The following is a 20,505-nucleotide window of genomic DNA, read 5'->3' as shown; positions in this document are numbered from 1 at the left end:
ACACTGAAAAACCTTATTTTTGGAACAGAAAGAAAATTTGGCCCCATAAGTAGCAAACAGACTTAGCAAAAGATTTTCTAAGAAACATCATTATAATCTTACTTTGAGCAATTTTATAAACACTAGTGAAGATTTTCAAAGTAGTTTGAGGGATTTCTATTTGCAATTTACAATAAATAAATACCTATGATCAATCCCAGGAGGTGGCTTTGATGATTTAAAGCCCTACCCTTAATTTCATTACAACATTGTATTTCAGGGGTAATCATATAAGAGATCACATGAGAAATATTTATTTCACAAAAACATTTCAATAAGGTCATACTTTGACTCAGCTTTTTCCCTGCTTTCGATATTAGAAATTCTTGGCTTGGTTGATTAGAGATAGATTTGCTTATATTGGAAAATGATTCAGACATTATCTTTCCACAAAGGGATATTGCTTCTGAATATATTTTTATTTTGCTGCTCTGTTTACAAAATGTAGCAAGGACCACTGTATCTTGTCTGTTATCAATTCACCATTGTTGTATTGAAGAGTATCAGATAGATATGTATCATAGAAGAAATCAGCTGTACCATTTATATAGGGCAAAGTCATGCAAACCATGCTCAAAACTAAGCTCCTTAGTTTTGGTAGCATGAAAAAAACTGCATTAGTAAATTGTATGAAATGGTGCAGAATGACTACCACTAATATCACATGCATCTTATGCAGCCATTGGTGTTTTGAACTAGTAAGCTTTGGGTGTAGAGTAAGTGAGATATACAAAGTATGCTTACATTACAAGGAGAAGTCAACCAGTGACTGCCCCCACACACACTTTTAAACTGGCTTGTTTGAAGGGGTCCATATTGAATCTGAAATCCCATCTCCTGTAGAGGACAAGGGCATGGAGCCACTTGGTGTGAAAGGGTCTGTGTCTGTGTCTGTCTCCCCCTCTGCTAGGTAGCGTTTCTCTCTCATCCATGCTGATCCCCCGTTGGGGCCAAAGGGGAAATCGTCTCTCTCTTGGGAGATGCTGAAGCCGCTTGGGGAGCGCTCGAGTTCCTCATGGTTGACAGAGAGAAGGGACAATGGAGTATCGCTGTCTCTCGTTAGGCTCCTTCTCTGCCTCGGAGACACCTTATCTGAGTAAGGGCTTTGAAGGTCCCCTTGGGAATGGTAGCTAACCTGGGAGTCCATTAATGTAAATATAGGCAAAACTGTTGGCCTTTCTGCATATGAAGTTGAGGAAGGTGTGGCTTGCAGTTTGCCAGAGCTTTGCCCACCTATTGATAAAGGTTGTGAGTGAGTCATATGACCCCGTGCTGAGAAACCATAGGGGCTGACTTTGTTGACTGGAACCTGCTGGAAGTTGTAAGGAGTTTCACGAGAACACTGCTCAGTGTATTTATATATTATTGTTTTTAATTCTGAATATTTGTTTTCTTCTCTCTTCTCCCTTGCAGGAGAAGCGGTTTCTTTCAATGGACTTATCTCAGCAACTTGGATCTGCAGCTGTTCCATATGATGCATGTGCATATCAACAAGGAAATCCAGTTTCTTCCCCATGTCATTTACCTGAAAAATACCAATGTCATGATATTGCCTCAAGTCAGTTGTTCAAAAAGAGTCCATGATTCTGTACGTGCACTGCTCCCAGCAATGGTGTGCTGCCATCTTTATTGGTCATGGAGGTATGTACAGGGTAACCATGACCTTCCCTCAGAAGCTGGGCTGAAATGGATGACATCCTCTAACTGCCTCAGATTATGAAGACCCATCCCTATGAACTGTGCCAAAAAAATTCTTGGTGTTGCTGGATATTTAACAGTCCAGTATCCAACAGGACTCGATAACTTTAGAGCAAAGTGTTGATACCAATGGTAAATAGCTATTACCAAAATTCAATATATGAAATTAGCTTTGCATACAGACCTTTTCTCTAACTCTTAATCACAGAATCACAGGATCGTCTAGTTTGGAAAAGACCTTTGAGATCATTGAGTCCAACCTATGGCCTAACACCACCTAATAGTCCCACAACATCGGGATTAACATATCATGACTAATTGCCTTTCTCTTTTGGATAGGGCACAAGAGTGGACAATCATTTTGAGAGCCAGACCCTGCAGAAAAAAGGGCTTTCTCACAACAAACACCAGATGTGAGGAGTATAGAAGTTAAAGGAATGAAAATGTCCCACTTCAACATCGTGGTTAGGATTTTCTGCCATACATAGTGACATTGATTCAACAAGTTTCAAAATGCACACTTCCCAGATAAGTAAATTCTTTCATGAAAAACTAGCAACACAGTTTTGTGATCATTAGAACAAGATCTCTGTGAGTCTTCACCACCAGCAGCAACATTCTGCCTGGGTCAGCCAGAGTCATACAGAATTTATGCCAGTTCTTTCATTTCTGAACAAGCATCTCAGCCTCCATCCTTGTCATGAAATTACCTACCTGTCTCTCAACTTTAACAAATTTGCCCATCATACTTTGGTCTTCAGTATCAGCTGTAGAGGCTTTGGCTACATATGGTTCATTTCTACAAAAAATAAATAACTCTATTAGTGTTCAATATTTCTTTACATCACAATAAGCAGTTTATATCAGAAATAAGAATCATCATCTTGTTGATTTATTCATATAGAACCTTGGAGCCCTTTTAGTTGTTTATTCAAATAGGAGTGAAAGTCTACTCTGTGATGCTAATGCATTCCTAAAATATATAATTTTGATTTTTAATTTAATTTTTTTGTTGTTCAAGTTTAAGATAAAGATTAAAAAGCCCCAGAAGTTCAAAATAAAATTTAAATTATTCTCCAGCTTGTTGGAATAATTTCAGGTTTGTGAAAATTATAGATAGTGCAGTTAGTGGGTCTACAGATGGCCATGTGTTTTTAAATCTAATTCTTTATAATTAGTGTCTCTGGAGACTGAATCTGAGTTTCTAGGATGACTGTGTTTTTTTCTCAATTTCATGATATCAAATAGTAAGTGTCAGAGATTGGAAATGCTGAAAAGAGACAGTCTGGTCTGGACATTTTAAGCTGATTCCAGAAAAGGTTTTTCATCTATGCAATTTCTTCCCGCCTGTCCATAAGATGGACCAAATTCATTAGGTAAGAAGACGATGTCTAACTAAAGAGCTTTGATTTATAACTTCACGGGATCTAGGATGCTCATGATCAAGTTAAACCTTTATCAAATGGTTTCCAAACCAACCTCAAAGGAATCAGTGTCTTCCCACAACCTATGTCAAAGTCTAGAAAAACAATTTCTGAGCACTTGCTCTTTAACATGATTTGGAACAAATATACCCTAAAACTTTTATCATGTCCAATTCTTCTCTTTCTGACAAAATCCAAAATATAGCCATGAATAAATCTTACTAGAACAAAATCTATAACTAAAATATGTCAGATTTTCCACATTGGGTTACTGGTGATATGGACTCAGGCAGTTTTTGCAATCTGCTTTCCTCCCCAAGTGATCATTGTCTCTTCCATTTACTTAGGTCTCTGTCTTCACATTTACTTGGTTTCAGATTTTTCCCTGTGTGGGATAATTTATTTTCTGTAAGACTGCTTTTGTTCTGAGCAATCACAACAGCTTTGGGGACAGATTGTTGATGGTCTTGTGTGGCTCTTGATGGATATTTATTGACAGATTGATAGTTGAAAACAACAGAAATGTCATTTATTATTGAATTTTTTCCATGTGGAATGCAGCAATACAATAATATGGTGCAATTTTCACACCCAGAAACCTGGTATTACAATTCATTTTAAGTATCTCTCACCAATCATTGGTTTAAAAGCAGCAGCATTAAAAACCTGTGCTTACCATTTGGTGGGGCTTTTTTCTCTTCAGGAAGATAACTAGTTTACTTTCAAACTGTTGGTGATTTTTATTGAGCTTTTAAGCAGCTTTACAAGTTGAATGTTAGAAATTTAACACATCAGCAATCAAATGCATGTATTTAATTTAAAACCATATTTTCAAACTGTGGAGAAGGTGAGCTGGACAATTAAGAAGCCATTGTTCAGATTTCCATCACACATTTTTCTTAGGGAAGCTAGTGACTTTCTGGCTCAGTGTTTACCCATATGTATCTCATAGCAACATATTCTCTCAGTATCATTACTATAACAGTGGATGAACAAAAATCATGCTTATTGGAACGAATTAACTTTTCATTTCTGTACTAGGCTGTGCTAAATACTAAGTATAAAAGAATTCACCTGGGAGACTGTTGTGAAGGGTAAGAAAAAGCTCCTCCCTTTTGGGATTTCTTATGCTTGGGAGTAGATGGAGGTCCAGGTGTAAAAATCATATCTACTCTGGAAAAAAGAAGAGTTCAACTGTGTAAGTCCTTCTCCAAATGCTATCACATGACAGAATGTGCTGTGCATCTCTGAAGCAAAGATTCAAAAAGGAAGCACTTGTTGATTTGGTAATATATTGAAGGTCATGATGTATCTGTTCTCTTCTGGGTACACAATCAATGCACTGAATTGCAATTACCTGGTAATTTAATGGTAATTAAATAATTCTCTAGCTCACTGTTTCCCAACTTTAGCATTTGAAACACATGACTTCTTTTCCTTCGAAGGAACCAAACAGCGTGATTGTCAAAAAATATCCAATAACAGCTGCTTTTAAAAATGTCAGGAGACCCATCAAATTTTGTGCAGGGTACTGAAAAACAGAACTTGGCAAAAGGTAGAATTTCTGTCATTCTTAATAAACCAATAACATTCTGTCAGTTGTTGTTTCTAACTGTCAGCAATATTTTTGTCTTTACTAATTATTCTTTTGGCTTGAAAAACATAACTTTAAATGAAGTTGCACAAGGAAGCCTGCTTGATTTTTTTATTTGGCACAAAAGCAGAAAGATTGTTTGGAATGGACCAGCACATGTAATTACACTCTTTTACTACATGGAATATTCTTTCATTTGTCACATCCAACTGCTCAGGTGCAAGTAAGTCTCTGTTTATTCAGCCCACACCCCAAAATGACCACATATCAATCAGCACTAATCCACAGACCAGTTATCTGTGTTATTGGACAGCCCATGCAGATACCTTGCATTGTTTCACAATGCCCCATGGAGTTTTGAAAATGTAACTTGAAAAAGCTCCAGGCAAGCCTCACGAGGCTAGCTAGATCTTGGCTTGGTCCCCAGGCATTGCTGACAGACATGTTGCATACTTGAAAAAGAGATAGCCCACTGCATGGAAAATCACTTTGAAATAAGAAATTACAAAGTTCAGCAGAAAGATCAGAGATTTCAGTAAGATTTCAGCCTTACAAAGCCAAAATAAGTCCAGACAAGGCCCAAATGTGCAGCAGGAGTTGCACTCCGTCAGCCCATTCTTGAGAGAAATGAAGGTGTTTATGTGGCATTTTGCTGTTCAGAGTCACTGAGGGTCTCAGGGAATGTGCTGAGCAGAGACTGAGCACAGACAGCTCCACACATCTGCACACACATCTGCACACACGTGGGCTCAGCCCCACACAAGTTTACACCCCCAAGCTCTGGCCTGGGCTCATGGCTCATGGTACAAGCAGCACAAAGTTTTGTAGATGTGCCTCAAAAGCACATAACAATGAACCACTTCGGTGTGGAAACAGATGTGGAGGCAGATTACACAAGAATAATGAGGCCTGAAATTCCAATTTTTTTTCAGATATGTCAATTACACCTGAGTGAAGGGGATGTGAAACCTTCTGTGCTGATGTATTTTTGTACTTTTATGGTGTGCTTCACTAGGTACAGGTCAGCAGAGAATCCAGCCCAAGGAAAAGCTCATGGAGAGAAACTATTGATTTTAATTGACCATCTGTAAAATGGGGAGGAGAGAAACTTCATCCTGATCAAACAAGGTCAAGAAAACTCAGAGGGCTTTTTTACTCTGATGTCCTTCTTCTACATCTGAGCCAGTGGTCTCTTGCTGCAGTTATCCCTGCTAGCTACTCACTTGGGAAAAGGTTTTCCCAGGAACCAGCTACATTATGCAAAGACATAGTTTCTGGGTGGCCTTGTAGACAAACAGGCCAAGTGTGTTTTGCCAGGAAAGCTATACATTTTCCCCCTTTACTTGAAGATTCTTACCTTGCCTGAAGGTATTTTATTCTGGAAAGCATATCAAGATGCCCTGCTGAGTATTGCTCTATCACATCCTTTACATCATAAGGCCTCAAAGTCTCCTTGAATTTTTTTTTATAGAGACGAAACTGTAGTATTCTGCATAATAAACAGAAAAAAATACTAATTTCTTATATAAATTCCATGATGAAAATTTCCAGTTTTATCAAAATATGGATGAATTCTCTTCGTGTTTGGAAATTGAGTGTGTTTTTTCTAAGCAAGGCAATAAAATACAAACAGAGAATCTATAACATCATTCCACATTTGAAAATTCATAATAGTTGGCTTTTCCTAATTAATAGTCTAAAACAAGTAGTTTAAAGCTTCAGAATCACAGTTGGAGTTTGAACAACACAAGTTGCAGGAGATTTTGAAGCTGTGAAGTTGAAGCTGCTTTTTTATGCTTCAGTCTATTATAAAGCTAATTTACAATACATGCAATGCTGAATCATTCTCATCTTGGTTTTAATTTTGCACCAGGGAAAGTTTTGGATAGGAAATGCTAAACAGATACAATTGTGGAAGTTAAGAAATTAGCAGCAGTTCAGGTTGTGAAGAGGTGAAAAATTTTTAGAACAGCCTGAAGTGTCCTTGAAGAAAACAGCTGTATCACATTATTGTTGTTGTTGTTGTAATGATAATAATATAATTGCTCTTATTATTACTATTATTATAAAATTACCAAGAAATTAGTAACAGAATTCTTAAAACAAGAAACACTGCTGCCCAGAGCACCTGAAAAATGTTTGGCATTCTTTCTTTTCATCTTTTTCTGTTTATACATTACTTAAAATATATATATCTTTGTAGAGTAAACAGAGGAAACATATTTAAATAATGAAATCTTCATCTGGTTTAGACTTGGTTTCTGGGTGTTTAATTCTCACTAGAATCTCCAGGTACTTGTTGGTCTGAACTGGGAAATTGCTGTCATCTTAAGATTCTGACTTGCTTTTTATTCAAGGTTTGTGGGTTTTCTAATGTTTTTAAAATCTGTATAAACTTTGATTTAGCAAAGATAATTCTATTACAATTTTTTAAGGGCAGCTGATTCTTTACTTCTGTTGCCTATAAATTTTTCTAGGTTTCAAAATTATATCTATGCCTATTTTACCCAAAATACATATGATAACAGCAAAACTATATATTAAAAGACTTAAATAAAAAATAAGGATCACGATGTTAGCAATTCTAATTTAAAAACTCCTTGATCATGACCCTGAAATCTAGTAAGTGGTTTTGTCTGAAAGAATTACTCCCAATTAATGTTCAGGATCTGGGTACAATACACAAGAAAAAAAAATCTTGGCTCCTGATTGAGTTTAAAGGGAAATTGCATGAATCAATTAGATTTGGACAGGATGAGGGAAAGAAGTTTTTTGAAAGTAATAATAATGTGTCTCTGTTTGAAAGCAAGCCAGTATCAGGGAAAGAAAGGGAAAGCAAGCTATGGAGGACATAGGGATGAAGAAACTTCCAATGGGAGGGAAGCAGTCATGGGTAACATGAGCAAAGCCTGTCTGACTTGGCTTTCAGCAGCCTTAAGAAAGGTTGGAAGTTTCAGTTTCACCCAATTAGAAAAGAACTGGGAGGGTACATATCATGGCTATATGCAAATAAATATATGGTTATATCTTTATAACCATCTTCCCTGAAGTTTTTCTAAGATAAATGTGAGACACTCCAGACTTGTAGTATTTCACCTGGAAGGTGGTAAGTCCCTGGCGCAAAAATTAATAACTTCTGGAACAAAGAGCAATTAATGAAATTAATGTAATGAAAGCAGAGTATTTTCCCATGGGGACATTTTTCAAGGGAGGAGAGTAAAAAATCAAGGGATAACAGAACATCAATGAATTAATTTTATTTGAATGATGTGCTAAACATATGACCAAGGCTTACTAGGAGTTTTCTAACCTAGGGAAAATCTCTTGTGACATGAAAATAGAGGTGACACATGTCACAAACCTGCTGAAGTGGAAACCTCAGCATCTATTAAAATATGACAACTGAAAAGTAGATTGCACAATCATACAATTGTGAATAAAGAATTGAGTCAGCCTTTTTTGTTAAGCAAAAATTCCAGTTTCATATAAATATTAGTCACTATATTGAGCAAGATACCATATTCACATAATATTTTAACAAAGAACAGTACACAATATTATTTTATAATAAATACACTATGGAGTATCTCACAAAATGATGTGGTCAACGTTGCTGAAAAACTTTCTCCCTTCTGCATACTTTCAACAGACTGAATAGGGCCTATCTCACATTTTTGAAAACATTAGAATTATCTCATCTATTGCATCTAAAAAAAGCAATAACAGAAACAGTGAATCAACATGTAGCAACATGGTAATGTTATATCCTGAAGCATAAGCATTCAAAAAGACATTTACCTGACAGCTCGGATGGCTGTCTTGAATGTGGGGATCATATCTTCCATAGGGAAATCACTACTGTCGCCTCTGTCTTCTGCCATGGGTTCCCCTGTTCCTGCATCTGCAAAGCAGGTGAAAAAAACAGCTGTGTGAACATCTCACCACACAATATTTAGAGGGATGTCTGGCTGAATAAAGCACTACATAAAGTAAGTGCAATTTAATAAAGGAATATCTCTTAGAGATTCTTCTTTCTCTGGTCAGGTCTTGAAAAGGATTTAATTATTTTGGGACAGCTGTAGGACATAGGGTCTCCTTCAAGGGTCTCCTCTCAGATTCCAGCATTTCTGAAACACTGGGAACTTTTCTTCCTTTCCAGTGGAACTCTGCCCAAATTATTTTACATAAAGGCTAAAACAGGTTGTAGAAGCCACAGGCCAAGTTCTCCTGTCACTGGCACTGCCTGGAGCTCACGTACCTTCATGAAGGAGAAAATCACATTCCCTGTGTGGACACCCAGGCTACATCCATGGTAACATGTCCACCAAGCACTGGTGCCAGCTGGCACAAGAAAGGGGAAACTGTTATTTAAAGATGTTAACTTAGATGTTATAGGCAAGAAGAGGAAAATGTATGCTCAGGGAAGCTGAGAGGAACAATGCCCCGTAATGTTGCAGGGAGATCCAATGGAAATCCCTGAGGGGAAGCAAGCTTGGGGAGGGAGGGGGAGGAAAGAAGACATTGACTCTATAAACAACGTTTAATGAGATGGCAGTGAAGGCATATTTGAGATGCCTGGACACAGGCTGCTGCAGGGCTGGATGGAGTCCAGGAGGGAGCTGCCTTAATATAGCATCCTTGCCAATAAACCAAACCACGATGGTATGTGCTTTTTGGGGGATATAGATTGACTACCCTGTGTGCCCTCTTTTTCCAGGTCAAATAGGCTGAATCCAGCACTGGCTTTATCCCATATCAATTGCTGTTTTTAGCACCATGTTGCCTGCATTCTACGACACTTTTTCTTGGGGTTCCCCAAACATACCATGTAAGACCAGGTACCAAATATGCTTGTCCCAAAAAGTCACAAACCTTCAACAGAATATGCAAAAGAACAAAGTAAAATGGGGAGAACAGGAGATGCACAGAAAGAAATCAACACAGATGGGCTACCTTCCGAGCTTTGCCAAAAAGCGTATGCTTTCATTCGGAATGCAGTGCGAAAACGCTCCTTATTATTCAAGACAACATTCTTAGGCTCTTTTGAAGGACTTTCTTCAATGGCATCTACATTCAGAGGGGTAAATAGCTTTCCTTTAGTATTGGTACCACGAACCCGATCCAAGAGACCCAGCTTTTGGCTACAAAATAAGCAAAAGTAATCATTTTCCTCCTTGGTACACTATTAACTTGTTTTCATGATGCTTTAAGTATATAATGGGCTAAAAAATTGTTTTGTATACAAGGACACTGCTGGGGCTACCATAATAAATCAACGTCTTTGTAAACAACAGTTAAGCTCCACAGATAACTGCTTTTATGAGCATTTTTTAGTATCAATGTTGAAAATGTTACCAGAGGGTCGTGCTATCCTCTCCGTGCAAGGTATCACAGTGCTTCAGCTCACGTAGCACAACTGAAGCAGTAGTTTTATTACTAAGACATGAAATAACACTACTGCCATGGGCAGGGATGTCATTCACTAGACCAAGTTGCTCAGAGCCCCATCCAATCTGGCCTTAAAACATTTCCAGGGATGGAGCATCCAGAACTTCTCTGGGCAACCTGTTCCAGTGCCTGACCTCCCTCACAATGAAGAATTTAATCCTAAAAATTTAGTCTAATCCTGAAGAATTTAGTCTAAACTAAACCTGCCCTCTTTCAGTTTGAGGCTATTCCTCCTCATCCCGCCACTACACACCCTTGTTATAAATCCCTCTCCTGTTTTCTTGCAGTCTCCCTTTAGGTATGGAAGGTGCTTTCAAGTCTCCCCAGAACCTTCTCTTATCCAGACATTACAATCCCAACTCTCTCAGCCAAGAATAAAATAAAGTCAGATGTGCTGTGAACCAAATAAATCACCAGCAAAACTCTGGCAAGGCATTGCCAAGCACTGACTAGGGACATGGTAGGGCAGGCTACCCTGTTTTCTCTCCACCATGATGAGTTGTAGTCAAGTGACAAATTTTATTCCTCTGATGATTCCTTGCACTATCTGTCCTCTTAGAGATTTACTGCCTGAATACATTTGTCCTTCAGTGACACCACAGAGATAGAGTTTCATCTACCTGCAATTTTACCAGCATCACTAATCCCTCTGTCAACCTGATGACTGTAACGGTCTTAAAGGTAATCACTAATACCACTGAAAAGAGCAACAGAAAAGAAATTTGCTAGTGAGTATATCAGCTTATATATACTCTTAACATTTTGTAGGCGATAGATGGTATAAATATTTGATTTGCTTGTTCACTTTGCTGCTCAAATATTTGTTAATTACACATTTGGGGAAAAAAAAAAAAAAAAAAAAAAAAAAAGCAAGCAGGTCTAAGCCATGGGATGAAAGCCTGCTTTTTAACACATTCCTGGTTACAGGATACAGGTCTAGGGAGAGGTAAATTGTGCCCACATGAACAAGAGGCAGCTCTGTGTGGGGCACCAGGTCAAGCAAGTTGAGTGTGGGGAGGGAAGAAGCTGTTATAGCTAGCAGGTGTCTAAGAGCCACAGGTGGGAGCAGAGCTGAAGGATGAACAGCCATGGTTACCAGGAGAAAGAGTTACAGGTCTTCAGTGAGGTATCTGTGCAGAAGGCTCACCTGCAGCCACTAAACCTGCTGGCAGGCAAGGCAAATGGGGGTAGGGTCCACTGTGCAGGGACATAGTGCACAAAGATGGAGATGTGTGCAGACCTTGCAAGTGTGAAAGAGAACCTATTTCTATCTCAGAGCTCTGTCTGTTGCAGTATTCCACCGCAACAGATGTTGTCTGAGCACTGAACATCACAGCTGTTGCAAGTTTTTGTGTTGGTTTTTTTCCCCATAAATTACTGGGGTCCTCATCTTCACTATCTGTTTCTGATTAATGTATCTTTGACCCAGGGAGTAATGAAATACAGGCTTCCCTGTCAGAAAAGATGCAAGCACTAAACCTTTGGGTAGGAAGATTTTTCAACCCCTCTGATTTTTCTTTTTGATATGAAAATACTTGTGAATGTAATTTCTGCAGCCTAGGAAATCCAGACACTTGCCCTGTCATTGCATGCATGAAGTACATGTGTGTGTGTGAGTACTGAAGTGGCAACTAAGAAGGAGTTGGGTATGGAGACACAGAATTAGTCCTGATATATCAGCATTTCCAGGAGATAAAAGTGCGGATTTGAGTGAAGAATAAGAACAGTCTAAATGAATGATATCAATATTACTTGGACTTTGCCCTAATGCAATTTCCTGAAGAATTCATGGATGAATGGGGGAAAGATGCACAAAGTGAAGAAAAATATATTGAGCAAAAATCAGAGGTTATTTCCTTGTTTGTAGAAAAATATGAGATGCTGCTTGGTCTATGACAAAATATGTTTTGGGCAGTCTCATGTTTGGGCTTAAGAACTAATTTTAAAAATTATTTCCATCGATCTTGCTTTTGGGGTGAAATCTTGATCTGCTTTGCCCACCAAGGTTCTGTTGGTGCTGAACTGATGGTGGGAGAAGAGTCCCAGCAGGTGATTTGTGTTCTACTAAGTCTGGGAGAATCCTGCACTATCTTTTCTGCATCACTTTCACTTCTCTGTTTCAGAAGCCACATTTGAGAGCAGTATTGCTTTACAAGACAAATGTCTCAGTTCTCTGTGAAATTTGGATTCTTCAAGCACTCAGCTGCCATACATAGGACAAGTATATACAGGAGAAGATAGTTAATGAGCAAATTTGAAAGAGCATGGAATATAAAGGTGAGGAAGTAAAAGTCAACAGAATGATTTACATGTGGGTTTTTTGGTTGGATAAAGTAGGGAAAATAAAAGTTTGAAGGAGGAATTAATTTTGAGAAGGATGGTCAAAAAGAGTCTAGAATCATAGCACAACACTGAAAAGAATTTAAATGCAAAGAAATGCACCAAAAATCTAGCTAAGTGATAACAGAGTCAGCCAGGCAATATAAATTGATGGCCTGAAGGTGTTAGAGTGAGCTTGTGAGAGTCAGCATTTCCTTAATATAAAGAAAAAGGAGCAATGAGGCATGCACAACCTGGTGGTGATCTTTGCAAACTGAAGGAGACTGTGAAATAAGATCAAAGAAAGAAGAAACCAAAGGTTTAGGATGAGGAGATCCATGACAAAGCTTGTTTCTGGGTCTGGAAAAATTGTGCAACAGGCTTGTTGTGGAGATCAGCTTTCTCCAGGTGGGGGGTTTACAGGTCACTGACAATAGATGATTGATAGATGAATCTCAAATGAAAGGAAGAGTCAAGTGGTCACATACTACGCACTGGCTTTGAGCAACATTCTAAATGTCACAAGAGTTAGTAACACTACAGAGAAGCTCTCAAGAGAAAAGTATCTTTAAGGAACAGAACCTGAAAGGCAAAGAAGCAGAAAAACAGGTGAGGCAAAAGACTTCTGTTGTTTCTAAAAAGCCATTTAGTACTATATTAAAATAATATAGTTGTCATTACATGTGGCCTCTGACTCTCTCTCCAGAAACTTGCTTAATTCTTCAAAATACATATCCAGTTGTCCCAGCGTTTGCCCCTTAAAACTCCTGTGATAAGTGCCTGCCTGGCATACCAGAAAAAAAGGAGGCTTAAAGTGAGGCAAGGATCTATAGGGAGCAAACCAGAAGGAAAAGGGTCAGTGGATGATGCAAAGTGCCCAGAATATTAATCTAGCAATTTTTTTTTTTTTAAGTAGAAGACAGAAATATAAGCAAGATACGCAGAAATCTGTCATAGAGCTATGCAAGACTAGGACTGACCAAGATTGGATATCCTCCTCACAGATAAAATCAGAACAAAATATTCCTCTGCATTCAGCACAAAACCGTACCTATTTGCAGTGGCACTTTCCACTGCATATGTTGGCACACTCATTTGTGGGGTGGGTGTTTTTTTCAGTGGGATGGGACTAAAGGTAGATAATACAAACTGAAAGTATTCCCAAATTCTCTTTTCAGAGAGTTTCTCAGCTATCCCTGCTGACAAGTGTCAGTTTAGGAAGAAACTGGTCTCCCAAGACTGTTGCTTTAGCATCTTAGGCTTAGGAGCTAGAACCCATCTGATCTGTCTAAAGCTGTTAAAAAAGTTAAACTTCCTGTCTATGATTACTCTTTAGACCCATTTCTATAATCAGTGGGAATCAGCAACCCTAACCAGTGAGTGGGGAGAGTGTGGTTCAGCTTGGGATGACTTTACACTTGGGCAACTTGGCTCTGGACTACAGAATGATCTAGATGAGAAGTAATCTAAAAAGAAGGTCTCTAGTCTAAGTTACCTGAGCTGAAGCCTTTCTCATTAATTGAACCCTGAAGATTAACCCTTAAAGTAACATTCAGATTCATAACAGTATGTTTATGCAACAAATATAGACAATTGTGTTCATATTCGGCAGCCAGAGCAGTAAAATCATCAGAAAATAATTAATCAGCTTCACATCAAAATATACAACCGTGTGTTGTATACAAAAGAACCCAAAACAAAACCCAAGCTTCTTTCCAGATAACGACTATCTGTCATCAGGAAAAAAAAGGACTTTATTCTCATTTCCAAGGGATGAAATCTGGATCTGCTGGGGTTTTAGTTTTCATTGATCTTTTAAAAAGCACTGAGGAAACATTTGTTCTCATGACGCAATCTCCTTCATTAAAGCAGCATGCGCATGGCTCAGTCCCAGGGCATGAAGCATGCGCAGATCACACAATCTTTCATGAGAGGGGCTAGGACAGTGGTTCCCACCCACAGGTTCATGTGCTGCTGCTAGTCTTTCAGACTCCTCCTGATGTTAGCTACCCTTCCTCCCCTTGGTACAGTGTTGCCACTTCATTTAGCTTCCTTACATTCAATAAAATATGATTCTCAACTTCCAGCATGGTTCCAGAAACTGGGGAGATCCAAATCCATCCCAAACATGCTGACAAAAATGCAGGGTAGTTTCTCTGACTAGCTCGGATACACTGCCATTGCTTGTCTTGCATGCTAGTGCATCCTCTCCCTCGTGGGTTCCAAACCCTGTATCTTTGAAATGGGACCCAGGATGAGAATTCCTTAACTCTGTGGTAGATACAGATCACTAGAAAGGGAGGAAAGTGAAAGCAGTGCAGACAGTTTCTTCCTACCTAAAGGAAAATTCAGGTCTTAAATTTTTGGTCCCTGAGAGCAGTGGGAGTTATTTTGGACCAACTTGGAGATTAATTTGGTGGCTGGATATACAAGAGACGGCTGGCTTCTACAGCACATGTTTTACCCTTGCTCAGAATAAAGAGTGGGAACCACTGAACTAGAAATATTTTCCAGAAACAGTCATGCAAAGAAATAATGCATTTACAACCCATCATGCAAGCCAGATACTCTACTCTCTATCCTTTTCCTAGTATTGGAATTTCATAAACAAATGGTAAATGTATGAGGAGAAAAATAGTGAATTAATTCTAAGAGTGAATCAAACAGCCCTCTGTCATGGATTTGCCACTTTCAGCTAACACAGACAAATGATAATCAGGAAGTTTTTCCATATTTTTCACAGTTTAGAATCACTAGATGTAATTAGCCTTAAGTAACTGGAAGTAGAAGGAAGTCATGTTTACTCCAGTATTTTTGTACCTTATCAGCTGAACTTATATGGGTGAACTTAGCTTTAGAAAATCAAACATTCTGAATGAGGTTTCCAGAAGTATTCTGTACTCTCCTTTGAACACCCTAATAGAAATTAGCACGGAACTAATGCTGTGACAGACATGAATTCTGCAGTGAACACGTTCAATTGATCTCAGAGAGTCCATGAGTTTTCTTAAGATAAAACAAAGAACATTCTCCACTTCTAAGGTAGTTCTAAACTTTAGCCAATCAGCTTTCCCTTTTATTGAGTAGCATTCTTTTCTTCAGGGAGGATCTCACAAAAATGTTCTTTCTCAAAATAGTTGACTACAGCATTCTGAAAACTAAAGACTTCACTTTGCATCCTGAATCTTGAGGTCTAAATTTGCAGGTTTCTAATGTCTGAGGAGGAAACATCCCTTCTAAGTCAATTGGTGGTGTATGTCCTCATTGGTATTTAAGGGTGGGTATGACTCAAAATCCAGACTCACCAACCACCCAGATTATCTGCCCATAAACATGAGTACAAGTCAAAACTTCAGCTCAACTTTGCTGCCCTTCAGAAAAAGAAAGAGCCTTTACACACACTAAGGGCCTTTGCTTAGCCCCTTCTCTCATCCACACTTTCTAAAGGGGTTGGAGATGGATGAAAATAAACGATGTCACATAAATCTATGGGAAGAATAATCCAAATCCAATTCGTTGTGAAAACAGGATGGATATTTTTCACCAATGGATGCAGCCATTGTAGGTAGAAAGTGGGTACTTTTTGCTTTGAAGTGAACATATCATGTATCAAGCACTAGAAAGCATATCGAACTGCAAAATCAGTCTCTTAACTATTTTGCATGGGCCAATCATCAAATGAAAAAATGAAATGCTTTGCTTGCTGCTTTCAAAAGCTGAAGAGTTCCAGCTAGAAAAGCTGAGTTACATGTTGATGTTTTCATGTTGATATTTGTGGAATGAAGTCGGAATGAGAACAACCAGCTAAAGTTGAATGACAGCAAGGTGTGGGATGGAGTAAAATACTTTGCAATTCAGTCAAAATATTGTTTCTAATGATGTGTCTTTCATATTCCTGAAATGCCACAAATTATGTCTCTTTGCAGGAAGGTAAAGTTCTTGCCCCACATCTTAGGTCACAGTTCAGCAAGATATTTAAGCATGTCACTAACTTTATTCAGATGGTCAAAAGCATCCACTTGTTTTACATTTGCTGAACTAGAACCTGCAAATACACATGCGAAGATGTTGTTCCACTGAACTCAAATTCAAAGTAACTTGCATGAGTTGTGTTGACAGGGTTGGGACTGCATAAGGAACAGAGTTTAGCTCTTGTAATGTATTTTTCTCACAGTAAATTTCAAAATGATTTGCAGACTAGGCTAGTTTCATTTCCATTCTATGGAAACAGAGAAAAGCACCTGTTTCTAAGCAGATAATTGGGAGAGCCAGGATAACATCCCATGTTTTTTGAACAGCAGAACAATTAACTATTTGCAAGGTCATGCAACTTTCTTTTTATGCTTAATAACTTTTAAGTCTTATTGTCCCTTACTTTTGATGGTGGTTAGGTGAACTACTGTAGTAAAAACAGAAAGTGCAGGCAGAGAATGGCATGCAAGAAATATGAAAAGAATAAGGCTCAACTGTTACTTGAATGGATATACCTAAGTTTTCTTGTGAGGCTTGATCCAAAGAATGACTCCCTACTAAACATGACATTACTGTAAAGTGAAGAACAGTTATTAAGATGAGACATTAATGATTATCCATGAAAAGCTCTATGAAAAAGAATGGGAACAGCCTTTCATTTGTAGTTAATGTAGTGTGCAGATCAGAGTGGCTTTTTTCTCCTTTCTGGTTTGGGCAGATGCATTAGGATGAAATGCTGGCAGTGAAGTTTTATGCCTTGCAAAGTAAGGTTTTATTTTCATTTTGTTGTTAGCACTGGCAATGCAAAAATGAACCACATTTCATGAATTCTTTCATACTCACATAATAGGAAGGACAGGTACTGATTATGCCACTTAAAAAAATCAAACCAACTTTCAAATGGCACAGAAATATTATTTATCTTGTAGAGTTAAGGAAACAGGGATAAATTACTTTTCTGCAATCACATAATAATAGGTCTAGGAATATACATGCTCTCCTGATGTCTAGTTCTGCAGCTGGACAATGAGGATTAGGAACAAGACTCTAGGAGAAAGTTCAAAATTCTTCACTTAAGTGCCTGTACATACAAGTTTCAACACTAGTCAAAATCAGTGGAACAGCTGCTAACAGCAGCACTGAAAAATCAGGCCCCAATATTCATTCCCCAAACACAGACATAAAAATTTGGTCCAGAATAAACAAAATGTCCAGCAAGCAAATGCCCATCCTAAATGTGGGTCAGGCTTCCAAATGCTGGCTAAAAGACTCGCTGCACTCCAGCAGAATTGAGCATTAGTAACTCTTTCTCATAAATCTCCCTTCTTGAGAGATTAATTGATGAAAAGGCTTTGCAATACAGGGAGAAAAGCAATTGCTACCTGAGATTTCATAGGGCTGTGAAGTTTAGGCATAGATTAAGGAAGAAAAAGCCAGTGGCACCTCTGGCATGAAGTCAGTAAACTCACCATCAGCGAGGCACAGAGAGCACAGCCCCAGTTCCTCCTGGCTTGGGGGACTATACAGGGCCCATAGGGAAGATGCTGTTCTTAAAGAGCAGCATCATAACTACCACTTCCCTTCACTGTTTACAGGACAGACTTGAGTTCCAGGGCAGTGCAATGTCCTCTTCACCATATCTCATATCTTCACAGTTTTAGTTTAAAGGGAGCTTCAATAAAGCCTTGGGCTGCTGCCAAACTTTACTTGATTTTCCACTACGAGAAGTCCTGCCCTGCAGCCTTGCCTTTGGATCCAGCTTCTGGAATGGACTTTTCCACTCATTTTTGACCCCTGTGTTCTTCCCAAATGGTCTAAGAACAAGGACCTATATCTGTCTGTGACTTCATCATGATGACAGCTCCTGCTTCTCTCCTGATCTAAGAGAGATCCTAGAAGGATCTGTCACAGAGGTCAACTCTAGAATTGTGGAGTTCCTAAAGAGCTTTTACACTACTCCATAGAAACCCTGCCACTTCCCATCCTCAAATTTTGACACAGCCAGGCCTCTTTTTTAGTTTATTAAAAGCTTCTGTGAAAGCTTTGGACCAATTCTTCTCTCTCCTTTGTCAACCACAGATCAGAGAGTGCCATTGATTACTACAGCAGCTTTCTCATTAAGTACTTAACTGATGGAAGAACCTGGAGACTGGGGCCACTTATGGCCTGCTCTCCCATTAGAACCACGCTCCCTTATTGCTCATTTATTTCAATACAGTCAAAGCACAAACTTCAGTGGAGTACAAGAAATAATTTCTATGCTAAATCACTGTAGGAGGAAGAAGATTTTTTTCCTTCTTTTTTTTAATATTCTGGTTTGTAAATAAGAGTTTTATGAGAGATGGGAGGTGGTACTGTCAAAACAACCAGATTTTATGACTCAATCCCATTTCTACTGAAGTCAATGGATGTTCCCACAAGTACCATTATATGTCTGTTTACCTGGAGGGTTTCCAAGCCCTTTAATTGAATGCTTCATGCCTTAAACACATTCCTGCTAGCAAGAAGGCTCCCATGCAGGTGTACTAATGACTTTGCTGAGGGTTATTACATATATAACAAAATAAAACTAAGATATATCCAGCTAGAATGAGGGGCCTTGGGATTATAGTTTAAAAGATTTTGAGCTGTGAGTCATACTTTTCCATTTTTAATTCAGTGTGTCAATATAAAATAATTTCTATAGTCCTGAAAGCTACAGTAACTCAGAAGCTACTCCACAAACTGCTACAGGTGCAGGAACTAGTGGGGCTGTGACCAGCGGTAAACTGCAGCAGTCATTCTCTTCCCTAATTTTAATCTGCTGCTGCATCTCAGCCAGAACATTTTGACTCAAGGTATGGAATTACATACTCAAAAGGATTTCAGCTCCTAAGCTCTTCCCCTACATATTAAAGACGAAAATTCAGCTGTTATCAATGCTGGAGAGGGCTAAAATCTCTAGGCATCTGCATTAATGCAACTGAGCTTGCTCATGACTGCTTAGCCTGGGCAGTTCCATGGTTGTAATGTACTTACGCTCCGTGGGGTTTCAGAAACTGGGTACCACCCACCCAGTCAGTCTTTGAGGAGGGGCAGGTGAGTTCATGATTTTGTTGGCAAGAGGAGGAAGATATCCTTTCCCAATATTTTGCCACTAGAGCACTTGCCTGTATTGTTAGAAAACGTGGGATAGGTTCTTGTTTTCTGCTAAATGAAGCTTGAACCCAAAAAATTCATAGAAGAGCAAGTGTTAATCTTTATTTTTTTTGTTTCCCTTCCTTTATTGAAGTTGTCATGTGTTGCATGAAATATTTAAAAAACAAAACGAGGAACATAATTTTTCTTCAGGCCAGGGACTGGAACTGAGACCTGACTTCTGGCTTACTGTTTTCAAATATTGCTACAATTCTTGTTCCTTTTCTCTGCACTGTAAATGGGGATGCAAATGAAAGTAGCTTCAGCATGAGTTTGTCAATCTATTTAACCTTTAATTGCTATTGAATTCATTGCGGGTCACCCCCTTATAGCAGTTTAACATTAAGTTTTGACTTACAATTATTGTATGTGCATTTGACTCTTCCACTTAGATAAAGAGAGCTATAAATATATCATTTCCATTTGAGATCTTGCAGGTTGACTGACAGTGGCTGCTCTGTTGTAGTCTTCAGTGACTGACCGGTACTAGGATTGATGATTCCTTCTTTCTCTTTACTTGGAAATTCCCTTGTGTGATAGGGAGTATTCCCATTTTTTTCAGCAGGGGAGGGACCAGGGCTTCAAACCTAATATAGCTTTTACAGTACCACCAGAGAGACTGACTATCCTGCTGTTCCATTTTAGACACCCATCTTCATTGTCAAGAAATCTTTGAACATGTCGAACTGACACCGACCCACACAACATTGCTCTGTGCATGACTGTGGAGCAACAACAGCAACCAGAATCTTGAATTCGTCCCAGAACAGCCTGGATGATAAACCCTGGCTCTACAGCATGGATCAGGAGAAATCTAGACCATGATTAGTCATA

At 38.7% G+C, this 20,505-nt stretch overlaps 1 protein-coding gene across 1 annotated transcript in view; it reads right to left on the bottom strand.

Annotated features, from left to right (window-relative positions):
* Positions 1–295: 295 nt before the first annotated feature.
* The window catches only part of KCNQ3 (potassium voltage-gated channel subfamily Q member 3), a 214,116-nt gene continuing 193,906 nt past the window's right edge, over positions 296–20,505 (bottom strand). Inside the window, exons 12-18 of the mRNA XM_017746042.1 lie at positions 17,010–17,066; positions 9,709–9,896; positions 8,554–8,656; positions 6,113–6,244; positions 4,236–4,334; positions 2,452–2,536; positions 296–1,564 (exon numbers count right to left, since the gene is read on the bottom strand). Of these exons, the coding sequence (XP_017601531.1) occupies positions 827–1,564; positions 2,452–2,536; positions 4,236–4,334; positions 6,113–6,244; positions 8,554–8,656; positions 9,709–9,896; positions 17,010–17,066 (1,402 nt within the window). The 3' untranslated portion in view covers positions 296–826. The remainder of the gene's footprint in view (positions 1,565–2,451; positions 2,537–4,235; positions 4,335–6,112; positions 6,245–8,553; positions 8,657–9,708; positions 9,897–17,009; positions 17,067–20,505) is intronic.

The sequence above is a fragment of the Corvus brachyrhynchos genome, unplaced genomic scaffold (genome assembly GCF_000691975.1).
Source record: "Corvus brachyrhynchos isolate BGI_N302 unplaced genomic scaffold, ASM69197v1 scaffold28, whole genome shotgun sequence".
Lineage (NCBI taxonomy): Eukaryota > Metazoa > Chordata > Aves > Passeriformes > Corvidae > Corvus > Corvus brachyrhynchos.
This window is presented reverse-complemented; position numbering and strand designations above follow the sequence as displayed.